Source organism: Uranotaenia lowii, chromosome 2, assembly GCF_029784155.1.
Source record: "Uranotaenia lowii strain MFRU-FL chromosome 2, ASM2978415v1, whole genome shotgun sequence".
Taxonomy (NCBI): Eukaryota; Metazoa; Arthropoda; class Insecta; order Diptera; family Culicidae; genus Uranotaenia; species Uranotaenia lowii.
Window position 1 is genome coordinate 431259043 of NC_073692.1, and position 18023 is coordinate 431277065.

At 35.0% G+C, this 18023-nt stretch overlaps 1 protein-coding gene across 4 annotated transcripts in view; it reads right to left on the minus strand.

Moving 5' to 3' along the window:
• Nucleotides 1-1821: 1821 nt before the first annotated feature.
• Nucleotides 1822-18023, minus strand: part of LOC129744116 (POU domain, class 6, transcription factor 2-like) — a 366294-nt gene continuing 350092 nt past the window's right edge. For 2 of the 4 annotated variants that reach the window (XM_055736501.1, XM_055736504.1), the window contains 5 exons: nt 13389-13569; nt 12838-12894; nt 11886-11969; nt 11613-11761; nt 1822-3369 (listed from right to left, as the gene is read on the minus strand). In XM_055736501.1, coding sequence (XP_055592476.1) covers nt 3233-3369; nt 11613-11761; nt 11886-11969; nt 12838-12894; nt 13389-13569 — 608 coding nt within the window. In that variant the 3' untranslated portion in view covers nt 1822-3232. The remainder of the gene's footprint in view (nt 3370-11612; nt 11762-11885; nt 11970-12837; nt 12895-13388; nt 13570-18023) is intronic. The other 2 variants (XM_055736502.1, XM_055736503.1) reach the window with 2 other exon arrangements.

The window sequence follows — 18023 nt, forward strand, 5'->3', positions numbered from 1 at the left end:
AGTTGATAACTCGCAAAATTTTCAAAAATTACAACCGTTCTCAAAGGTAGAGTGTAGACGGACTTCTCAAGGTCGGGTAAAACGGACACATCAGTTTCTCTAGGTATTTTAAATGTTTCATCGGTTTGATCCTCCATATGCCTTTATAAGATCTTGACAAGAGCAATTGTCGGTCTAAAAGCACTCAGCTTCTCAAACAGGCCACTAAAACTGTTAAAATAGGATCTCTGGTGAAAAAAGCAACAATAAAATACGGAATTCAGAAACCACACTGTTTCGCTTCTGAACTCGGACCAGTTGGTTCCATTTTGGTGTCAATACGTTTTCAAATACTCAACTTACAAAAATATCTACTTTTACAGCAATTTTTGCGGCAAAATGTAACTTTGCTGAGCAGTGTCCGTTTTACCGGACCATTTTTGAAAAGTGTAATTTGTAAGCATGTTTTAGATAGCTATAAAAACAGTCTTGATGAAGAAAATTTACTTATTCAAATGGTTAATGCGATAGCAAACAACCTAAACTGCCCATCTGCACGAAAACTGCGATGAAAAAAGCAAAAGGGTAAAAACACTATATATTGAACACCATCTTTGGGATTGAACACATTTGTGGCCAATAAATAATAACGAAAGGTTTTTCTGAAAAAAATTTGATAGCGTAGCTTAAGCTTATTTCTCTGCTTCGAATCGATATATTTTTTTCGTGGAAATATGTTTTGAAATTATTATTTAAGCCTTTTAATTCAAAATAACTTTTGTCCCAATGATTAAACACAATGATTCAAATATTGAACAGGCAATGTTCTAATTGTTGAACACGCTAACATTGAATATCATTGCATATATTCAGGGGTATTTCGCTTGATAGTATGCGTTGCAGGGGCGATTTTGGTTGAGCTAGCAACCAAGAAACAGTTTGTTTACATTTCCAAACACCAACCGATGTTTGTTCAATAACTGGTTCATGCATTTCTTTACGAAACGAGTACTGCAAGATTGAACGTTCAATAATTGAAACATTGGCGTTTTCTGTGATCCAATGATTGAACACTTTAACTTGTTAAATTTTAAGAAAATAAGGATAATAAAGGCTGCTACTCTTCAAGAAATCATTCAAAAAGACTTAGTTGAAAACACTTATATCATTATCTTAGACGTTTTTTTGTCTTTTATCCAATTTTTCCCCCAATCAAAAATAGGCTGTTTTCTTCATCCAGTCAAAAAACAACGCCAAAATTTGAACACATATTCAAGTTTCGGGGATTGTGGCTTTAAGAGTCCGAGATTCTTGATAAAAATTTGAACATAGGTAGAAAATGCTTCAACAGTGGCACAACGAATTTTGATTCATTTTTCTACTGTATATTATTGTTTTAATCGGTAAATGTTTTACTAGTGTTCATTATCTGGTACCTGTTCAATAACTAGTGCTTCTACCCTATCTGATTTTCTATTGCGATTCTACCTTAGGGTATCCGTCTTACCCGACTTTCCCCTTTAGTTTTGGTATAGTTTTTTTTTTAAAATAGAGATTCTCTGGAGGCACAGTTTCATTTGTTTTTGTAGTTAAAATTTTATTAGTTATGTTAAAAAAATAAGCCCCTTGTTTTATGCAGCATCATTGCCCATCTTTCGATTTTTATTGTTGTTCGGCCTTTACATATAAGGACCACGATGTTGTATGGACTGCTAAGGAATCTAAACCAAGAAACACACGAAGATTCAATCTTGGAATGCAGTTCAAAATACTGTATTGAAGTCACTAAGGGTATATGTAGTTCTGAATTTCTTTCAAAAGAAAACGTTGCCCCAAACCATATATTTTGAATCTTTTTTATTACTTTTCAATATATTATTCCATACAGCTAGATATCTATATAATATTTACCACGAAATCGATGTCGATCAGTTCGAAACCAACCGAACAATCGATACACTCTACTATTCAATCGTGCACTACGTCCACGTGATACTTCGAAATTGTTAGTAATTGTTTTTTATGTTCATTTCTGTTCTATTTAAGTTTGCGTGTGTGTTTGTGTGTTTTTGTGTGAGTGTCTATGAATTCACCTCATCATATTAATTTGTGTGAAGAATTTATCGTACATATCACATAAAAGTATGCTTTCTCTTCAAGTACCCGACGAAATACTTTCTAAACATTCATCATCTTTACTGCTACTGGTTTTGTTTCTATGAGGCATGTGTCAGCGAATGGTTAGTCTGTTGTCTATGATACACATGAAATTCTCTTAAGTTTTACTTGTTGGACAAAATATATCAATTGAACCGTGTCATGGCCGCTAGCTTCTGCTAAACATCTTGCATCCAAACTATCTACATTTTTGCTCGATTTTTTGACTGTTTCTGGAACATTACATTTTTTAATTAATTTCAATATCAGTAACTGGTGTCGAACTGATAATTTCGACTTTTTACTGGTCTGTAATAGGAAATTGAATAATTTTGAAATGAGATATTCCAACCAATTAAAATTCTTCTTTTTAATTTGATTTACATCAATTTATAAATTGGTTTTATTTCTATGGGTCGTTTTTTTTTCTTTAAGAATTTGTTTTTTTTTACAAATGCATCTCATAATTGGTTTAATTTTTTGTTCTTCACTACATCCTTTATTGAAATTATAATGGACTTTCGTAAATGTTAAGCAGATTTCATTATGTAAATTTCACATTATCGAATTATTGACTGGGTTTGTCATGACGAAATCAAATTATGGCACAAATTTGTATTTAAATGCAGCTTCTTTGGCACATCACGATTAAAACAGAAAGAATGTTTTTTGCTCATCATATTCTGGAGGATGCAGTGAACGATTCTTTGCTTTTCGTACAATAAATCCTAATAGTATTAGCATCGTCGATATCAATATACCAATTCTTAAAACTAATTTGTAGGAACTTTGGTTGCTTGTTTTTAACCTATTCACTAAATGAAAATACTTAACTTAAATGACACTCGTTTATGATGAATCAAAAGTTTGTTGTAATCATTTATTCGAAATAAGATCTTCTAAAACCTAAACAAACAAAACAAATGCTTTCGTGTGGAGCAAGTTCTCAAATTGACTAAACGTTTTGTATTATGTATATGTAAGCACTAGCGCTGCTGGAGAAATCCAAAATATAACAACTGTAGAATGGCACAAATCGATTGTTGTCTCTATTTTGTTGAACTTAAAGCAATACGTAAACGAAAACGGATCCAGCTTAAGAGCTTTCCATCTTGAAGTTTTTCGACATCATTCGGACTGTGTTTTTGAGGGCTTGTCGCTTGTTGCAGAACCAGATTCGGATCACTTCGCGTTCGTATCCGAGCTGATGTGCCAGACCGGTGATTTCCGTTCCTGGAATAAGACAAAAAAGCGTTATTTATTCACTCACGGTTTTCGTTTATTAAAATGATGGCAACAAAGCCGTTAGAAGAACTCCTCCAATAGGGAGGAGAAGGGTTAGTTACATTTTTTTTCTTGAACTGTGCAATATATAACATGTCAAACTCTCTGATAATTAATAAATTATTGTTAAATGGATTGCTTTTACTCCTGTTGATACTTCTTTTTCAAAATTTTTAACTTTTCTTCTTAAAATAAAATAAAGAATCATTTTAAAATGGGGCTTTTGATAAAACTCAGTTGGCTAGTCAGTTGCCTCCTGAGCCAAATACCGCGGGTTCGAGCCCAAAAGTACACATCGAACATAGTTGAACCGGTTAAATTTTTCAATAACTGTCCGCCAACTGCAACGTTGATGTAAAGTCGCGAATGCCAAAAAGATGGACTATTATCGAAACAAAAATAACTTAAATGATTTACTAAATGATCATAACGAATCCTCATATAACTATATATAAAAATTGATGGTGAGCAGTGTAATACACAACAAGTTTAAATCGGCTAGTCACATGAAAAAAATTTTATGATACTCTCTATACAGCTCCAGAGAATTTTCAGTTTTTTTTTATTAATCGTGAGAATATCTTGAATTTTCTGAAAGTTCAAAGTAAAATTGAAGGTGAGGTTTCGAGCAAAATTTAGTTTGTAAAACATTTGCAGTATCGATTTTTTTATTTGATTTCATAGTCTGCGAAAAACAAAATGCGTTTAAAATGAATAAAATAAATAAAATAAAATCTATAAGGATTTTACTCAAAGTCATGGAAATCTTTTTATTGGTATAGATTGGAATTTACCGACTTCAGCTATCAAAATTTGATCGGAAAGTATTATATTAAATTTATAATCTCCTTGTAGCTAGCGGGCCATGAGGTTTTACATTCCTTGAGAACCCCGAATGTATGAAATCACTTTTTTCTTTCAATGTTCATAAACAGCCCACCGCCCAAGCAACCAAAAGTTCGAAAAACATTCCTCTATCAGGTTTGAACTGCTCAATCGTGTATTGTTATAAAATTTCTTTTCGGCTTAATTTTTAAGTAGCTAAACCAACTTTAAAGTTGAAAAAAAGTTTGCATAAATTGTTAAACGACTTCCAACCAGCTTCAAAAAGCACTTTTATAAGCAGTACAAACAAAATTCAAATGCCTTTAAGTTTTATTGTCCGCTAACTAACATTTAAATAGCATGTTCATTAGACTGAGTCGATTTGGGGTCATTTTTGAATTTCTCAAACCCTGGGGTCTTAAAAGCTTCGTTTTGGTTCAAAACTCATCCATGATTTTTTGCAGAATTTTCAAGCAACGTTTACATGAGTAAATTTGAACTTTTAGGTTTGTATGGGAAAATTGAATATTTTGTACTGAAAAATGAACATCATTTTTGTTTCTTCTGTGGAACCGAGCCTGCTGAAGGTTTTTGTGCCAATTTATAAATTTCTTACAGGAAATTTTCCGCTGAACAACTTTGTCGAACATCATAACTTCGTATCTTTTTAGACAAAAAATTTATTAGCTGTTTAACAGGTGTATGTCTTTTGGCATTGATAAACAAGAAATTCAATTGACACCACTGCTGGGTGCCTAGCGAAGCATTCCAAGACCACTTTTCATGCCATACTTCGTGGGGCACAAGCAGTGGTGTCGATTGAATTCATGGTTTATCAATCCAAAAAAACATACACCTGTTAAACAGCTAATAACTTTTTTGTCTTAAAAGATACGAAGTTATAATATTCGACAAAGATGTTCAGCGGAAAATTTCCTACAAGAAATTTATAAATTGGCACAAAAACCTTCAGCAGGCTCGGTTCCACAGAAGAAACAAAAATGATGTTCATTTTTCAGTACAAAATATTCAATTTTCCCATACAAACCTAAAAGTTCAAATTTACTCATGTAAACGTTGCTTAAAAATTCTGCAAAAAATCATGGATGAGTTTTGGACCAAAACGAAGCTTTTAAGACCCCAGGGTTTGAGAAATTCAAAAATGACCCCAAATCGACTCAGTCTAATGTTCATACCAAGCCTCGAACCCGAGCTCTCCGCTTGAAAAACGAGCTTAATACTTAGTGCTCTATGTAAACATCATGAACGATTTCAAATGGTGTTATGATTTTCTCCAAAACGACTTTCCGGTTCTTAACTTTTTCTCTATCCCCTTTTTTAAATTTTAAAAAACTTCTACCAGAATTAAACGTGTACTTCACATGGTCGTTTCCCAAGCAACGATGTGTTTGTTTATGCGAACACGGGTTGAAGTTCAAAACAAGTAGAGTTAAGCCTTTGAATCTACTTCAAAGTTCCTATATTGCGAAGTTGCTTTTGAATGCCCGTTGGAACTACATAATTAAAAACCTTCAAGTTTTCAAAAGAGTACAAAAGAGACTTTTTACGAACTGATGAGTTGTAAAAAAAGACTTGCGTTCCTTTGATAGCTACTTGATGCTGGAAAAATGAGGAATTCGTAACAAATAGCTTGGCCACAAAACGCCCCATGTGGCTAATATGTGCCACTCGTGTTTTAAGAAATCTATGCTTTTGATGGGTATGTTTTATTACGATCCATACGCTCGCCAATCATCATATGCTGAAAATAGCATTAATTTTTCAAAACGGCGAATCATCTTTTAAATTGAACAAAAAGTTAAATATCTTTTTTGAGCGTTAATTTAGCCGAAAACATCTGTTATTTAATTTTGTTTTTAATTTTCATTAGTCCATTTTGATGTTTTTTCAGTCTAATCGTCTGTAGGATCAGTGGGTTTTCGGTCTGTTCTACATCATTGTTTACTGTTCATTGTTTCCTAACTGGCTGAAACATTAAAAAGAAGATAAAAACGTTTAAAAATGCATTTTAATTTTTTTTTGTCGAAAGCTGATAATCAGCCACTGTAGGGGCATGATGAGGACCCCCCTGTGGCAGTAAATGCACCATTAATCGGGGCACGATGAGCCTTTTCTGCCGTAGAATCTATTTAGTAGTGAGTTCAATTCGATGTGGTCAACTGAATAATAGAGCTAGGGGAAAACTGTACAAGACGAACCAGTTTAGCATAATCGATATTTATAGCGATAGCAATTATTTAAGAATTAATTTGAAGTTTCAGGGATCAGATTAACGTTTTATCAAAAAGAAAAAAAAATAGGATAAAAATGCGACCTATACTTTTGTAAAAAACTAAAACAGACAGAAAACAATCCGCGGGGTAGAACGTCAAAACAAGTAGATAGAACGCACCATACCGAAAGGGAATGAGAAATGGATTAATGATTATAAGAAATGGGGATTTTTTTTTATTATTTGACGGGTTTGAGCCGGGAGTCTTCAGGTCACCAAAAATTGAAAATTTGGTTCATTTTTACGACTTAGAAACACATGTATTTTTTCAGATTTCTTTATTTTTCGAGTTAGCATATTTTAAAGCTACATTGCTCTGTCATTTTTTAACGGAAATTATAAAATAGCACATTAAAATGCATTGAAATTTTATCAGCTTGCCAAATAAAATACTTTGAAAAAGTAAGTAATGACCTTCAACATGAAAAGTTGTAAATAATCATTAATTGGCGTTTAAAAGTACCGTTTGCATCACCGAATATTTTGCAAAAAATACCATTGTATACTTCAATTTATGATGCAACTTTCATCTGACGACACCAAAGTGGGCCGTGTTTTGTAGAGTGTTTGCAAAACTGACTTCATGTTAAATCCAATAATCAAATAACTTACCGTCAACTGGGGCAACATGCAACAATTTTCAACTTCAATGGCTTTTAAAAAACTTATGTTCACAGCTAATCCTACCCCTTATGCAATAAAAGTTTTAAGAATGATGGGACATCAAATTGGAGTAGTTAGAAAAATTATTGGTTTCCTCAGTTATTTTAAATTTTCTAAAAACATCCGATTTTCACCCTCCTTAGAAAATGAGGTAACTAGCAAAAAACTTTGATTTTATTGGAAAATCTTATGAACACGCATGAAAATTTATAGTTTTTAATATATTTGCGATGCCTTAAAGACCATCACACATGAAAACACCAATTGCAGTAATTTGTTGGTCTGTAAATACTTATTCTCAATTTTTTTCTGGAATACATACATTTAGGGGTCAAATAATACTACGAAAAATTCTACAAGCTTAAATCATAAAAATAAATGTTTGGATGAATGAAATTTCAATGTTTTCAAACGCGTGATGCAAAACATTCATATTCCAGCACATGGAAATGAGATTTACAAGGTGGTTCTTTGATTTGCATTTTGTTGCATTTCACCCCAGACACCAAACTGAATTATAAAAATATTTATTTAAAAAAATTGGTGATAGTTCGAAAAATATTTTTACACCAACAGTGTTGGTATTGCATGAGGAAACCAGTAAAAAGTTTGTAGTATCAAGCCAATCCGTCATACTGGATAGTGTTTTTTCGGCCTCGATATATGTTAAAATTTGTACATTTATTGCTCGATTTTTCAAATTTTATACAAAAATAAAAAATTCAAAAAAACTAGCTTAAGATGCGAGAATTTATGTCATCATCATTTTGTAATCAATAAAATATAACTTTATTACGATACATTAAATTAAAAATTGATTCAGTGTTGTGTTATGTAAATGTTGCAAATTGAGGTACAATATGTACATTATGTAACAGTGCGTATTTTTCTGGCTGAATAATTACTACTATAGGAAGTACGAAACTAATCTTCATAAAAATTTATTTGAGAAAATACGAACTTTTGTAGAAAAGAGGAGTGCTTACTATGCCCCGGGCGCTCTTTATGCCCGTTTCTCCCCTACAGTCGTTTTAAGTACAAAATGTAGGGGAGAGTGGGGTATCGTGGGCCATGGGGAAACGTGGGCCACTTTGAATGTCTCAGATGTGTGTTGAGATAAAAATCTCGAACCAATTGTCATCGTCGTCGCTTTGAGTTAGCATATATTTCTATATATTGTTGACTTAAAAACGCATCATATGCTTCATTTATTTATCAAGCTAAAAAAGTTAGAAAAATTTAATTCCATAATTAAAAATACACACGCTAATTGCCTCGATGGGGAACCTAAAGTTCATAACAAAAATATACTCATACGCTTATGATTTTAGTTTTGTCTTGATCTTTTACGTGGAAAAGGAATTTTTGATGAAACATCAATAAGTCACACAAACGTAACCAATTTGCAAATCATAGCTTGTGGGAAATCGTGGGCCACACATCTTTAACCACCTATATTTTTATGTTTTTATACACATTTAGAACTTAAAATATGTTTTCCCTATCTGTAAAGTTTTCTTATGCCTAATGAAGAGTAATGAAAAATATTTTGTCCATCCTATATATGTACGTTCGCGAGCCAGGTTTTGGAATTTATGCGATCATACACAGCTCTCTTTTTTATTTCATCGTCTGAAATTGCTTTAAAATAAAGAAATGAATTTGGAAATCACAGTTTTGGGTCAACTCATAAACTTTGCATGTTATTTGGTCAATTTGGATTTAGTGGCCCACGATTCCCCACCATTTTTCAAAATCCAAAAAATATTGCTTCTTTTCAAACAGTCAGAATTTGGGGAAAATAACTTATTAATAATTTTAAAAAAGTACCTTATGATACCTTGAAAATGTAGAAAACCATACCATTTTTTATTTTCATTTTATCTTTTATAACAAAGAAGTTATGGAACAACGAAAAAAAGTGGCCCATGATTCCCCACTCTCCCATGCGTAAAGGATGATACGGTTAAAATTTGGTTAATATCAACTTGACGTATTTCTTTAAATTTTGTATTTAAAAAACCTGAACACCCTTCATTTTGAAGGCGTGTGTGTGTAGAATGTTGCTCCCATTTTGATTTCGGAATTCACTATTCAGTTGTCAAAATGCCGTCCAAGGAAGAAGAGCAGCGTATCAAAATTTTGCTCGGGCATCGCGAAAATCCGAGCTACTCGCACGCAAAGCTGGTAAAATCGCTAAAAGTTGCCAAATCAACCGTTACAAATGTAATCAAAGCGTTTGGGGAACGTTTGTCGACAACCAGGAAGTCTGGATCGGGGGGAAATCGAAAACCGGAAACCGCTGAGACGACAAAGAGAGTTGCCGGTTTCAACCGAAACCTTAATCTCTCTCTCCGAGATGCCGCAAATTAGCTGGGTGTATCATCTACAACCGTGCATCGAGCCAAAAAACGAGCCAGACTATCGACTTACAAGAAGGTAGTGACTCCAAATCGCGATGATAAACAAAATACGACGGCCAAAGCGCGATCCCGGAGGCTGTACACGACGATGCTGACGAAATTTGACTGCGTGGTGATAGACGACGAAACCTACGTCAAAGCCGACTACAAGCAGCTTCCGGGACAGGAGTTTTTTACGGCAAAAGAAAAGGGGAAAGGTAGCAGATATTTTCAAGCACATGAAACTGTCAAAGTTCGCGAAGAAATATCTGGTTTTACAACATCTGTACCTGTGACTTGAAAAGCAGCATTTTCATAGCTTCCAGGACTGTCAACCAAGAAATTTACATGAAAGAGTGTTTGAATAAACGTCTGCTGTCTTTCCTAAAGAAACACGGTTGTTCCGTACTGTTTTGGCCGGATTTGGCATCTTGCCATTACGGTAAAAATGCCATGGAGTGGTACGCCGCCAACAACGTGGTTCCCAAGGACAAGAACCCTCCCAACAGGCCAGAGCTCCGCCCAATTGAGAAACACAGGGCTATTGTCAAGCGGAACCTAAAGAAGACCAAAAAAATTGCTAAAGACGAGCAGCAGTTCAAGGCAAACTGGCTTTCTGCGGCGAAGAAGGTGGACAAGGTGGCTGTACAAAATCTGATGGCAGGGGTTAAGCGTAAAGCCCGGCTATTCGGATTTGGAAAAGCGGAAGCGTAACTGAATATTTTTTCTGAATTTTATACTAATGAAACTTGAATAAGAAATTTAATTTGATTTTTTAAATAAACGATTTCACCGATTTACACGCGTTTTCCCTTGACCAAATTTTTACCGTATCACCGTTTAGAATACATAGGAAATCAGTGATTCGCTTATATGGGGCATAATAATGCGATAATGATTTTTGGCTGAACTTGATAATGAGTAAAGTTTCATGGACCTAAAACATATCATTTTCAACAGCAAAAATGTTCCACGGAACTTTTGTACAGCTGTATGTGAACTCCTGAGCTCGTCCTTTAAGTGACATCCAAACTTTTGGATGCTTTGGAGTTCATGCATACAAGTGAGTGGATATCCGATCAGGAGATTTGATAGAATATTTTATCAAGTTGAGATATTCTGATATTCCATTTTTTTTCTTTCAAAATGAGATATTATAAGTATTTTTTTTTTTCAGAATCGACCGAAACGAATATTTTGATATCAAAACTATACCTGAGAAGATAATACCATCTCGTTGAAATTGGTTTGAGTAACAATTTTTATATGCTTCCAAATTTTTCTCCTGATCTGTGATGGATATCCAGACACCGCTACCATAAGTCAAGAGCTGTCCTCAGCTGTCAAAGAATGTCAAAAATTACTTTTTCGATATGGCTGAAGCTGATGCCATCACTTGTTTGACCCTACCTGCAATCCCTGAAAGAATTGATACGCAAGAAGAAGCTGACACGATTATTTCACGATTATCAGAGGTCTCAAAAACACATGGGCCGTGGAGAAATAACCAAAGGTTGAGCTTGCCTATTCTGCTACACAATTCTTCCAGATTTGATTCGATTGAAAAAAAAAACTACGCGAAAGATTATCTCGAAAAAGTAACAATTGTTTAAACGTTAAAATTTTGAGTCCTAAGCAAAGAAGCTCAAAACATCAGGTTCTGCTTGCTAGCACTTGAAACCACTCCACAAAATGCTTTAATTACGGCTCTATGTATTTACAAACCAACGCGTTGGCTATTCCGACTGTTTTTGCGACATGAGCATAAAAATAATATTTTCGTTTTGTGTAATAGCGAATAAATTTTTCGTGCTATCAGGCTTTCTGAATAGCATCCAATTTAGATGTTGAAATAACATTTAAAGTTATGGAAGCTTTGAAAATATATGAACTACAATTATTTCGCACGAAAACTGCGGCGGTCTTATGAGACATCTTATTTAGTTTATATTATTCAAGTCTTCAGAATAGATTGAAAACATTTCAACAAAGAATCTCCTTGAACTTACCCGACGGATGTGTATTTCGCTCGAAGTGACCATTCAACAGTTCCAGCGCTTGTGGCGTAAAGGAGGTTCGTCGTTTGCGCTTTTTCGATGGCTCCACACCGATGAAGTCTGTCAAGTGATTCTGGTTCGACTTGAACCGGGACGAGTGACTGCAAAGGTGTGAGGAATTCAAATTAGTGTGATTTGTTTATTTTAATTATGAGACTGAAATTTTCTAGTTTAAAAAGGGTTAAGAGTAGTTTTTTTTTAAAGACGGTATTAAAATCACAGTACCTCTCTTCAGCCTCCTTCATCCAGCGCTCCAGGACGGGTTTAATTTTTTGGGCACTTTTTGGAGTTATATCTAACTTTTCAAACCTGTGTGTATGATTGTTGGTAGTTGAGTGGTTGTGTGGAAGATTTTCGAATTTTGGTGATGCAGATGAGGTTGGTGTCAAATTTTGAGTTATGGTCGGTTAAAGTTTGTGAAAACATACAAAAGAAACAAAAAGAACAATATGTAGACATAATCATTGAGTTAATTTTGATTTGAGATTTTCAAACTAAGAACTAGTGATCCAATGAGGTTGAATTTAAAACAGCCAATCCATAATAGAAAAATTATTCGGTTCTCCCGAATCTTTTTTGCATACATGTTAGGGATTAAAAATTTGCCAGGACATTGAAAAAAGGTGAACCAAATTCGATGATGCTGAAATTTGTGTAGAAATAAAATTCAAGCGATGCAGATATCAAAAACAAAACAATGCCCTGGCTAATTTTTGAAAAAGAAAAATAATTTAAGACTAAATCTACAAAAAAGTTAAAAACGATTGTAAAAATTCATAATAAAACTTTTCCGTTACATTCGACATGCGATTTTTTCAAACCTTCAAATGAACTTACCTGTTTAATTCGATGTACCAGTCATAAACTTAAAATACATTTGAAACAAACAAAAATAACAAGCTCAGCCTTACCTTCAGCAAGTTTGTCTCCGGGCAGTATTAACTAGTATTAAGCTTGATTTCATCAGCAAAATAACGAAAAGTCAATGCGGAAAATCTCTCCGGTGGAAAAGTATGTAAATAAAAGCGCAAACCGAAACCAGACGTGGAGAAATAATAGCAAAAAAAAAGGAACAGAAAACAACACATCCCTCCTACATGGATTACCAGTGAGAAAATCCAGAAATGCGAACTAAATAGAAGAATATTGTTTGCAGTTTGAGAAAGAAGATACGTACATTTGCTGCTGCTGGGACGAAAGTTGGGCTGCACAGTACATTTGAGCGGCGAGGGCACTATTTGTGGACACGCGGATAAGACCAGGAATGGATATCATGCACCCGGAGTGAAATTTCCATATAGAGTTCCATGGCGATTTTTTTTGCCCGTCATGACCCAGCGTGACACGAGGATGACACAAATATTCAACAGCACGATTGTGTTTGGTGAGATTTTTTTTTATTGTTGTTGTAGTTGATGTTGTTTAAAAGAAATGAATGAAATTAAAAGAATAGAAAAAATAACAATACATTAATCCACTAGTTCGCAAAAGTTGTGAGCAGTATGATAGCTGACTTGGAAACAGAAAAAAATACAATGAAAAATGAAACATAAACAAGAAAGAACAATGTCCTGGCACCGTTTTTCACATTTTCTGTTTCATTTGCCGAATGCGAGAATTTCGAGATACAGTATTTTTCACTAAACGAAACAATAGTAGATGCCAATTACAGAGAAATAATGCGCAAAGATACAATCGGGGGTAAAAGGGGAACATCGGAAACATTACCTGCAGATGGCGCTCTGGCTGTAGGCTGGTCCCTCGGTGACGGACAAGGCTTGGCCGACCTGGGTTTGGGTGAGCCCCAGCGAAAGACGGCGTAGCTTGAATGCTTTGGCGAACTCTTTGATGTCTTCCAGATCGATTCCGTCAACGACGTTGCAGTTGGTCTGGTTGATCGTCAGCTCGTCTGGATGGACGGAAGTCAGATTATTAGAAATAATATCTTCTTAGTTTAAGTTGGATGTAACTTGAAGGTGTTTGTTTGTAATTGTGTGTCGTGAGCAGGGTTTAACACACCCGAGTGCGTCGAATGAGAAAGAGAAAAAAAATCGCAACTCTTTCATTGTGTGTTTCCGGGCACATTTGTTGGCACAATCAGTGTTTGGCACAAAAGCGAAAAAAATAATTTTTCTGCTCAATTTAGCTTGAACTATCTTCAGAAAGTTCCACTGTTTTTCGTTCCACTTATTGAAGACCGCTAATTCTCATATAATTATGTGCTTCAATTCACTAATGGTTTTAGATAGATATGTCTTTCACAAGACTAAGGAGGAGACATAAGGAATCAATCACGCGCTGCGCTGGACTTTTCTCCTGCTCCAGTAGACGCAGGCGCTCCAGACGAAAACTGTCAAATCAAATTTTAATTCAGTGATTTCCGCAGAGGTCATTTTAAGTGATACGTTCCATCCACTACTGGAGTCTAGCGACAGATATATTTTTTAGAGCAAAATTGCTTAAGAATATCGAATTAAACACCCAGTTTTTTGTTGAAATTATTAGGCTAAAAAATGCTGGTGCCGGCAACAAATATACCTTACATATAATACGGTACCTACATTTAAAATGAATCAGGAGAACGAATTTTAAGCAAAACCCGTAGCGATACTGCCCGACAGCGGGAGTTAGCAGGAGTCTTTGAACAGAAAAACAGTTGAATTTCTCACGAATAGGTTTAAAGTCCTTTTGCTCCTTTGAATATTTGTTCTAATTCATTTTTTGTATTGGAGAAGTAGGCGATTGTTTGTTTGTATTGCACGTGTTTTTATTTTGCTCCAGCGCGGTGAAAATAAATTTTTGAAAATTGAGTAGTTTCTTATTAGAAAATTAAGATTTTTTCTTGGATGAGTGGATAATGCATAGTGATCAATAGTTGCATATTTCATTGTTTGTGCCCGACCCGATTCTCCGTTGATTTGGTCCACCCCCAGCAGGTTGAATGATTCGCTAAAAGAGGAAACACACTGTTGAAATACTGTTTATCAATTTACGGAGAGACGTTAAGTGATCCCCCGAAATCCGCGGGGAGTACAGAGGAGTTTTATTCATTTTCAACCTTCTTTTTCAACTAAAGAAGTACAATGTCAAAGACATTTTCGAGTTTAATTTATAAAATGTGTTGGGATAACAATTATGATTTGAAAACAAGTGGCTGGAAGGAAAAAAGAGATACGCATAAGAATTACGCCAGAAATCGTCGTACAAATAAGGGGATTTTTACAATTATGCCTTAGAACCCCACAATTAGTTTATGTGATCGTTTTATGATCAATGTTCCAGGTTTGAGATTTCCGATATTTTTTATACTAGAGTTAAATTGGCGGTAAGTAATTAAAAGATATAATTTTTTTCGTTATTATTCATATCCATGACGACACATTGGAATTGTTTGGATACTGTGTCATCCATTGATGTGTACTTTCCCCATTATTCCGCAAAAACTTTTGGAAGACTGTGTTTCAAAAGATTTTGTGGCGGTATTAATTTTTTTTCTCTATGCTTTCAATTTATATTTTCAAGAGCTAGTAAAAGCGTCATAACCAAAGTCCATTATAAGAGATTGGTGCACAACAATCCGAAACATATAGTTTTATTTAAAGTCCAGTAAAGTTATTTAAAATATTACAATTTATCAACTGATTCAATTTATACTGACTGCATTGTTTTAGTTTTTTTTGCAGAAAAACCTCATTTTCGCCCACAGGTAGAACTCACAAGGGCCAACATGAAAGAGCACAGTAAATTTTAGCAAAAGTGCTTTCAACGTGAATCTTTAAATCCTTTATAATCATGAAAACGTATGGTAGGGGAAAGGTTTCCTAAATGGGCCTATCGGGTTAAATGACCCTACGGCTGTTTGATGAAATGGCTGACTAGACAGCTTATCTGACCAATGCATTTTGAGGGTGATACGCTTAGAACATAAGGCAAGAAAGATTTTTATGAATTTACAAACTCAAAAAAATTTAAAAAATCATACAAGGTTTTGATACATTTTGATGTAATATTTCGACTTTTAAAAATTATACGTAAAGAAGCTTCAAACAAAAACTAGGATGGTTTTTGTTTCTTATTCAAATGAAATTAAGGAATAAAACATATTTTAGCTTTTGAGGAGGTTTAATAATGATTATATAGTGGAATAATAGAGTGTTCTTGTATGCCCCCATCATGTTTGTAAAATGCCTCCATCTTAAAATAACAGGTTAAATATGATAAATAAATGATTTTTATCATTGAACCTTCCAATCTAAGCTCTGAATAACATCTTCAAAGAGAATTGAAGATCTAAAAAACAGATTTGATAAAGTTTTTCTCATTGATGAACTGCCTCAAAAGTATGGCAACCCTAACTTTTGTTTTATTCCATAAAATTATAATACACATACATTTTTATAAAACTTCAGCTTTGTCGTACGGAAATTATTACTTTCTAGCAGTTTCAATGAAATTATACTGAAATATTGCCAGAAAAACAGAAATTTAGTTCAAAACATAAATAGGCGCATTTAGCCCGCACGGTTTGAGGTTCGGCATTTTAGACAACACTTATAATAAAATCGTTTTCTTGGAAACAGAAGAAAATTTTAACATAAAAATTACTCCAATGTATAGAAAACAGATGCCTGCACACGTGTATATAGTTTTTGTACACATATTCGATGTGATATTTGATTAAATCAGTGTTCTGCTTAATAGGCGCATATAGCCCGCTCCTCCCCTACTGTTGTCACACGTTTCTTCCTCCCTTTGTTTTAGTTGTCTTTGCGTCCAATACTGCAAAGTGGGCCCGGGTGACTTAACACTAAACATATCGACACCTCGTAAGGTAACGGACTTATTTTGGACCAGCGGACCAATTTTGGAACACCTTGTCTAGCTCTCTTATAAAACAACTAATAATGAAAAAAAAAACTAGTGCATTACATTAAGTGCCCGGGCTCCAACAATATTTGCTAATGTATCAAACTGTGCAACATACCATCTCTGAAGATCAACATGGGTTCATGAAACGTAGATCAACGACCACCAATCTCATGACGTACGTTTCGAAATTAGTTGGCAGGCTAGATAAACGTAAACAAGTCGATGCCGTATATGTAGACCTGAGTAAAGCCTTCGATAAGGTACCGCATGATTTTGCTGTAGAAAAAATGCGGCGATTGGGGTTTCCGGACTGGCTCTGCAACTGGATTAACTCGTACCTCGTAGGTCGAACTGCTTTCGTACGACTGGGCTCTGTTAACTCGTCTCCGTTTCAAATAACCTCGGGAGTGCCCCAGGGGAGTCATCTGGGACCTCTGATATTTCTCCTCTTCATCAACGATTTGAATACTATTCTTGAGTCAGAAAAACTGATGTACGCCGATGATCTCAAAATTTTCCGAACAATCTCCTCGTTAGTCGATTGCTGCGCTCTCCAAAAGGACATTGACTGTCTTCTCACTTGGTGTAATCAGAACGGTATGGCTCCCAACATAACCAAATGTACTACCATTACGTTCACTCGACAACGAAGGCCTATTAGTTTTGAGTACAACATGTCAACGACTATCCTGAATCGCACATCGGTCGTCAAGGACCTTGGTATTACTTTGGACAGCAAGCTCAGTTTTTCTCAGCATATTTCCACGACAGTAGCCAAAGGTTTTTCGGTTCTTGGCTTCATACGACGGAACACGCAGTATTTCAGTGATTTCTATAGTCTGAAATCGTTGTATTGTGCTCTTGTGCGCAGCATTCTAGAATTTGGAGTGCAAATTTGGGCACCATATCAGGCGGTACAATCAAAGAAAATCGAAAAAGTACAACGATGCTTCGTCAGATACGCATTACGTCAGCTACCATGGAACAACGGATTTGAGCTCCCGCCTTACGAACAACGGTGCTTACTACTAAATCTACCGACGCTGGAATCAAGGCGCGTTTTCCTACAACGCCTCTTCATTTTCGACATCATTCAGAATAACGTGGATTGTCCGGAATTGTTGTCGCTCCTGCCGTTTAATGCTCCTTTAAGAACGACCCGGTCGCAGGAATTGTTAAGACTTTCTCACCGACGAACTCTATATGGTCAGAACAATCCTTTAGATGTATGTTGTGCAAAATTCAACGAAATTGCTAGTGAATTTGATTTTAATTTGTCGAAATCTGTGTTTAAATCTAGGATAAGTTAGTTTTATCTCTGTAAATAATTTGAAGCATCTGCAAAGATTGTTAAATAAATAAATAAATAAAATCATGATTATTTGTTTTTTAAGAGAGCAAGACGAGGTGGTCCAAAATTGGTCCACTGGTCCAAAATAAGTCCGTTACCCTATATACCTATTCATACCGCGAGCTGTCAAATGACGGCTTACA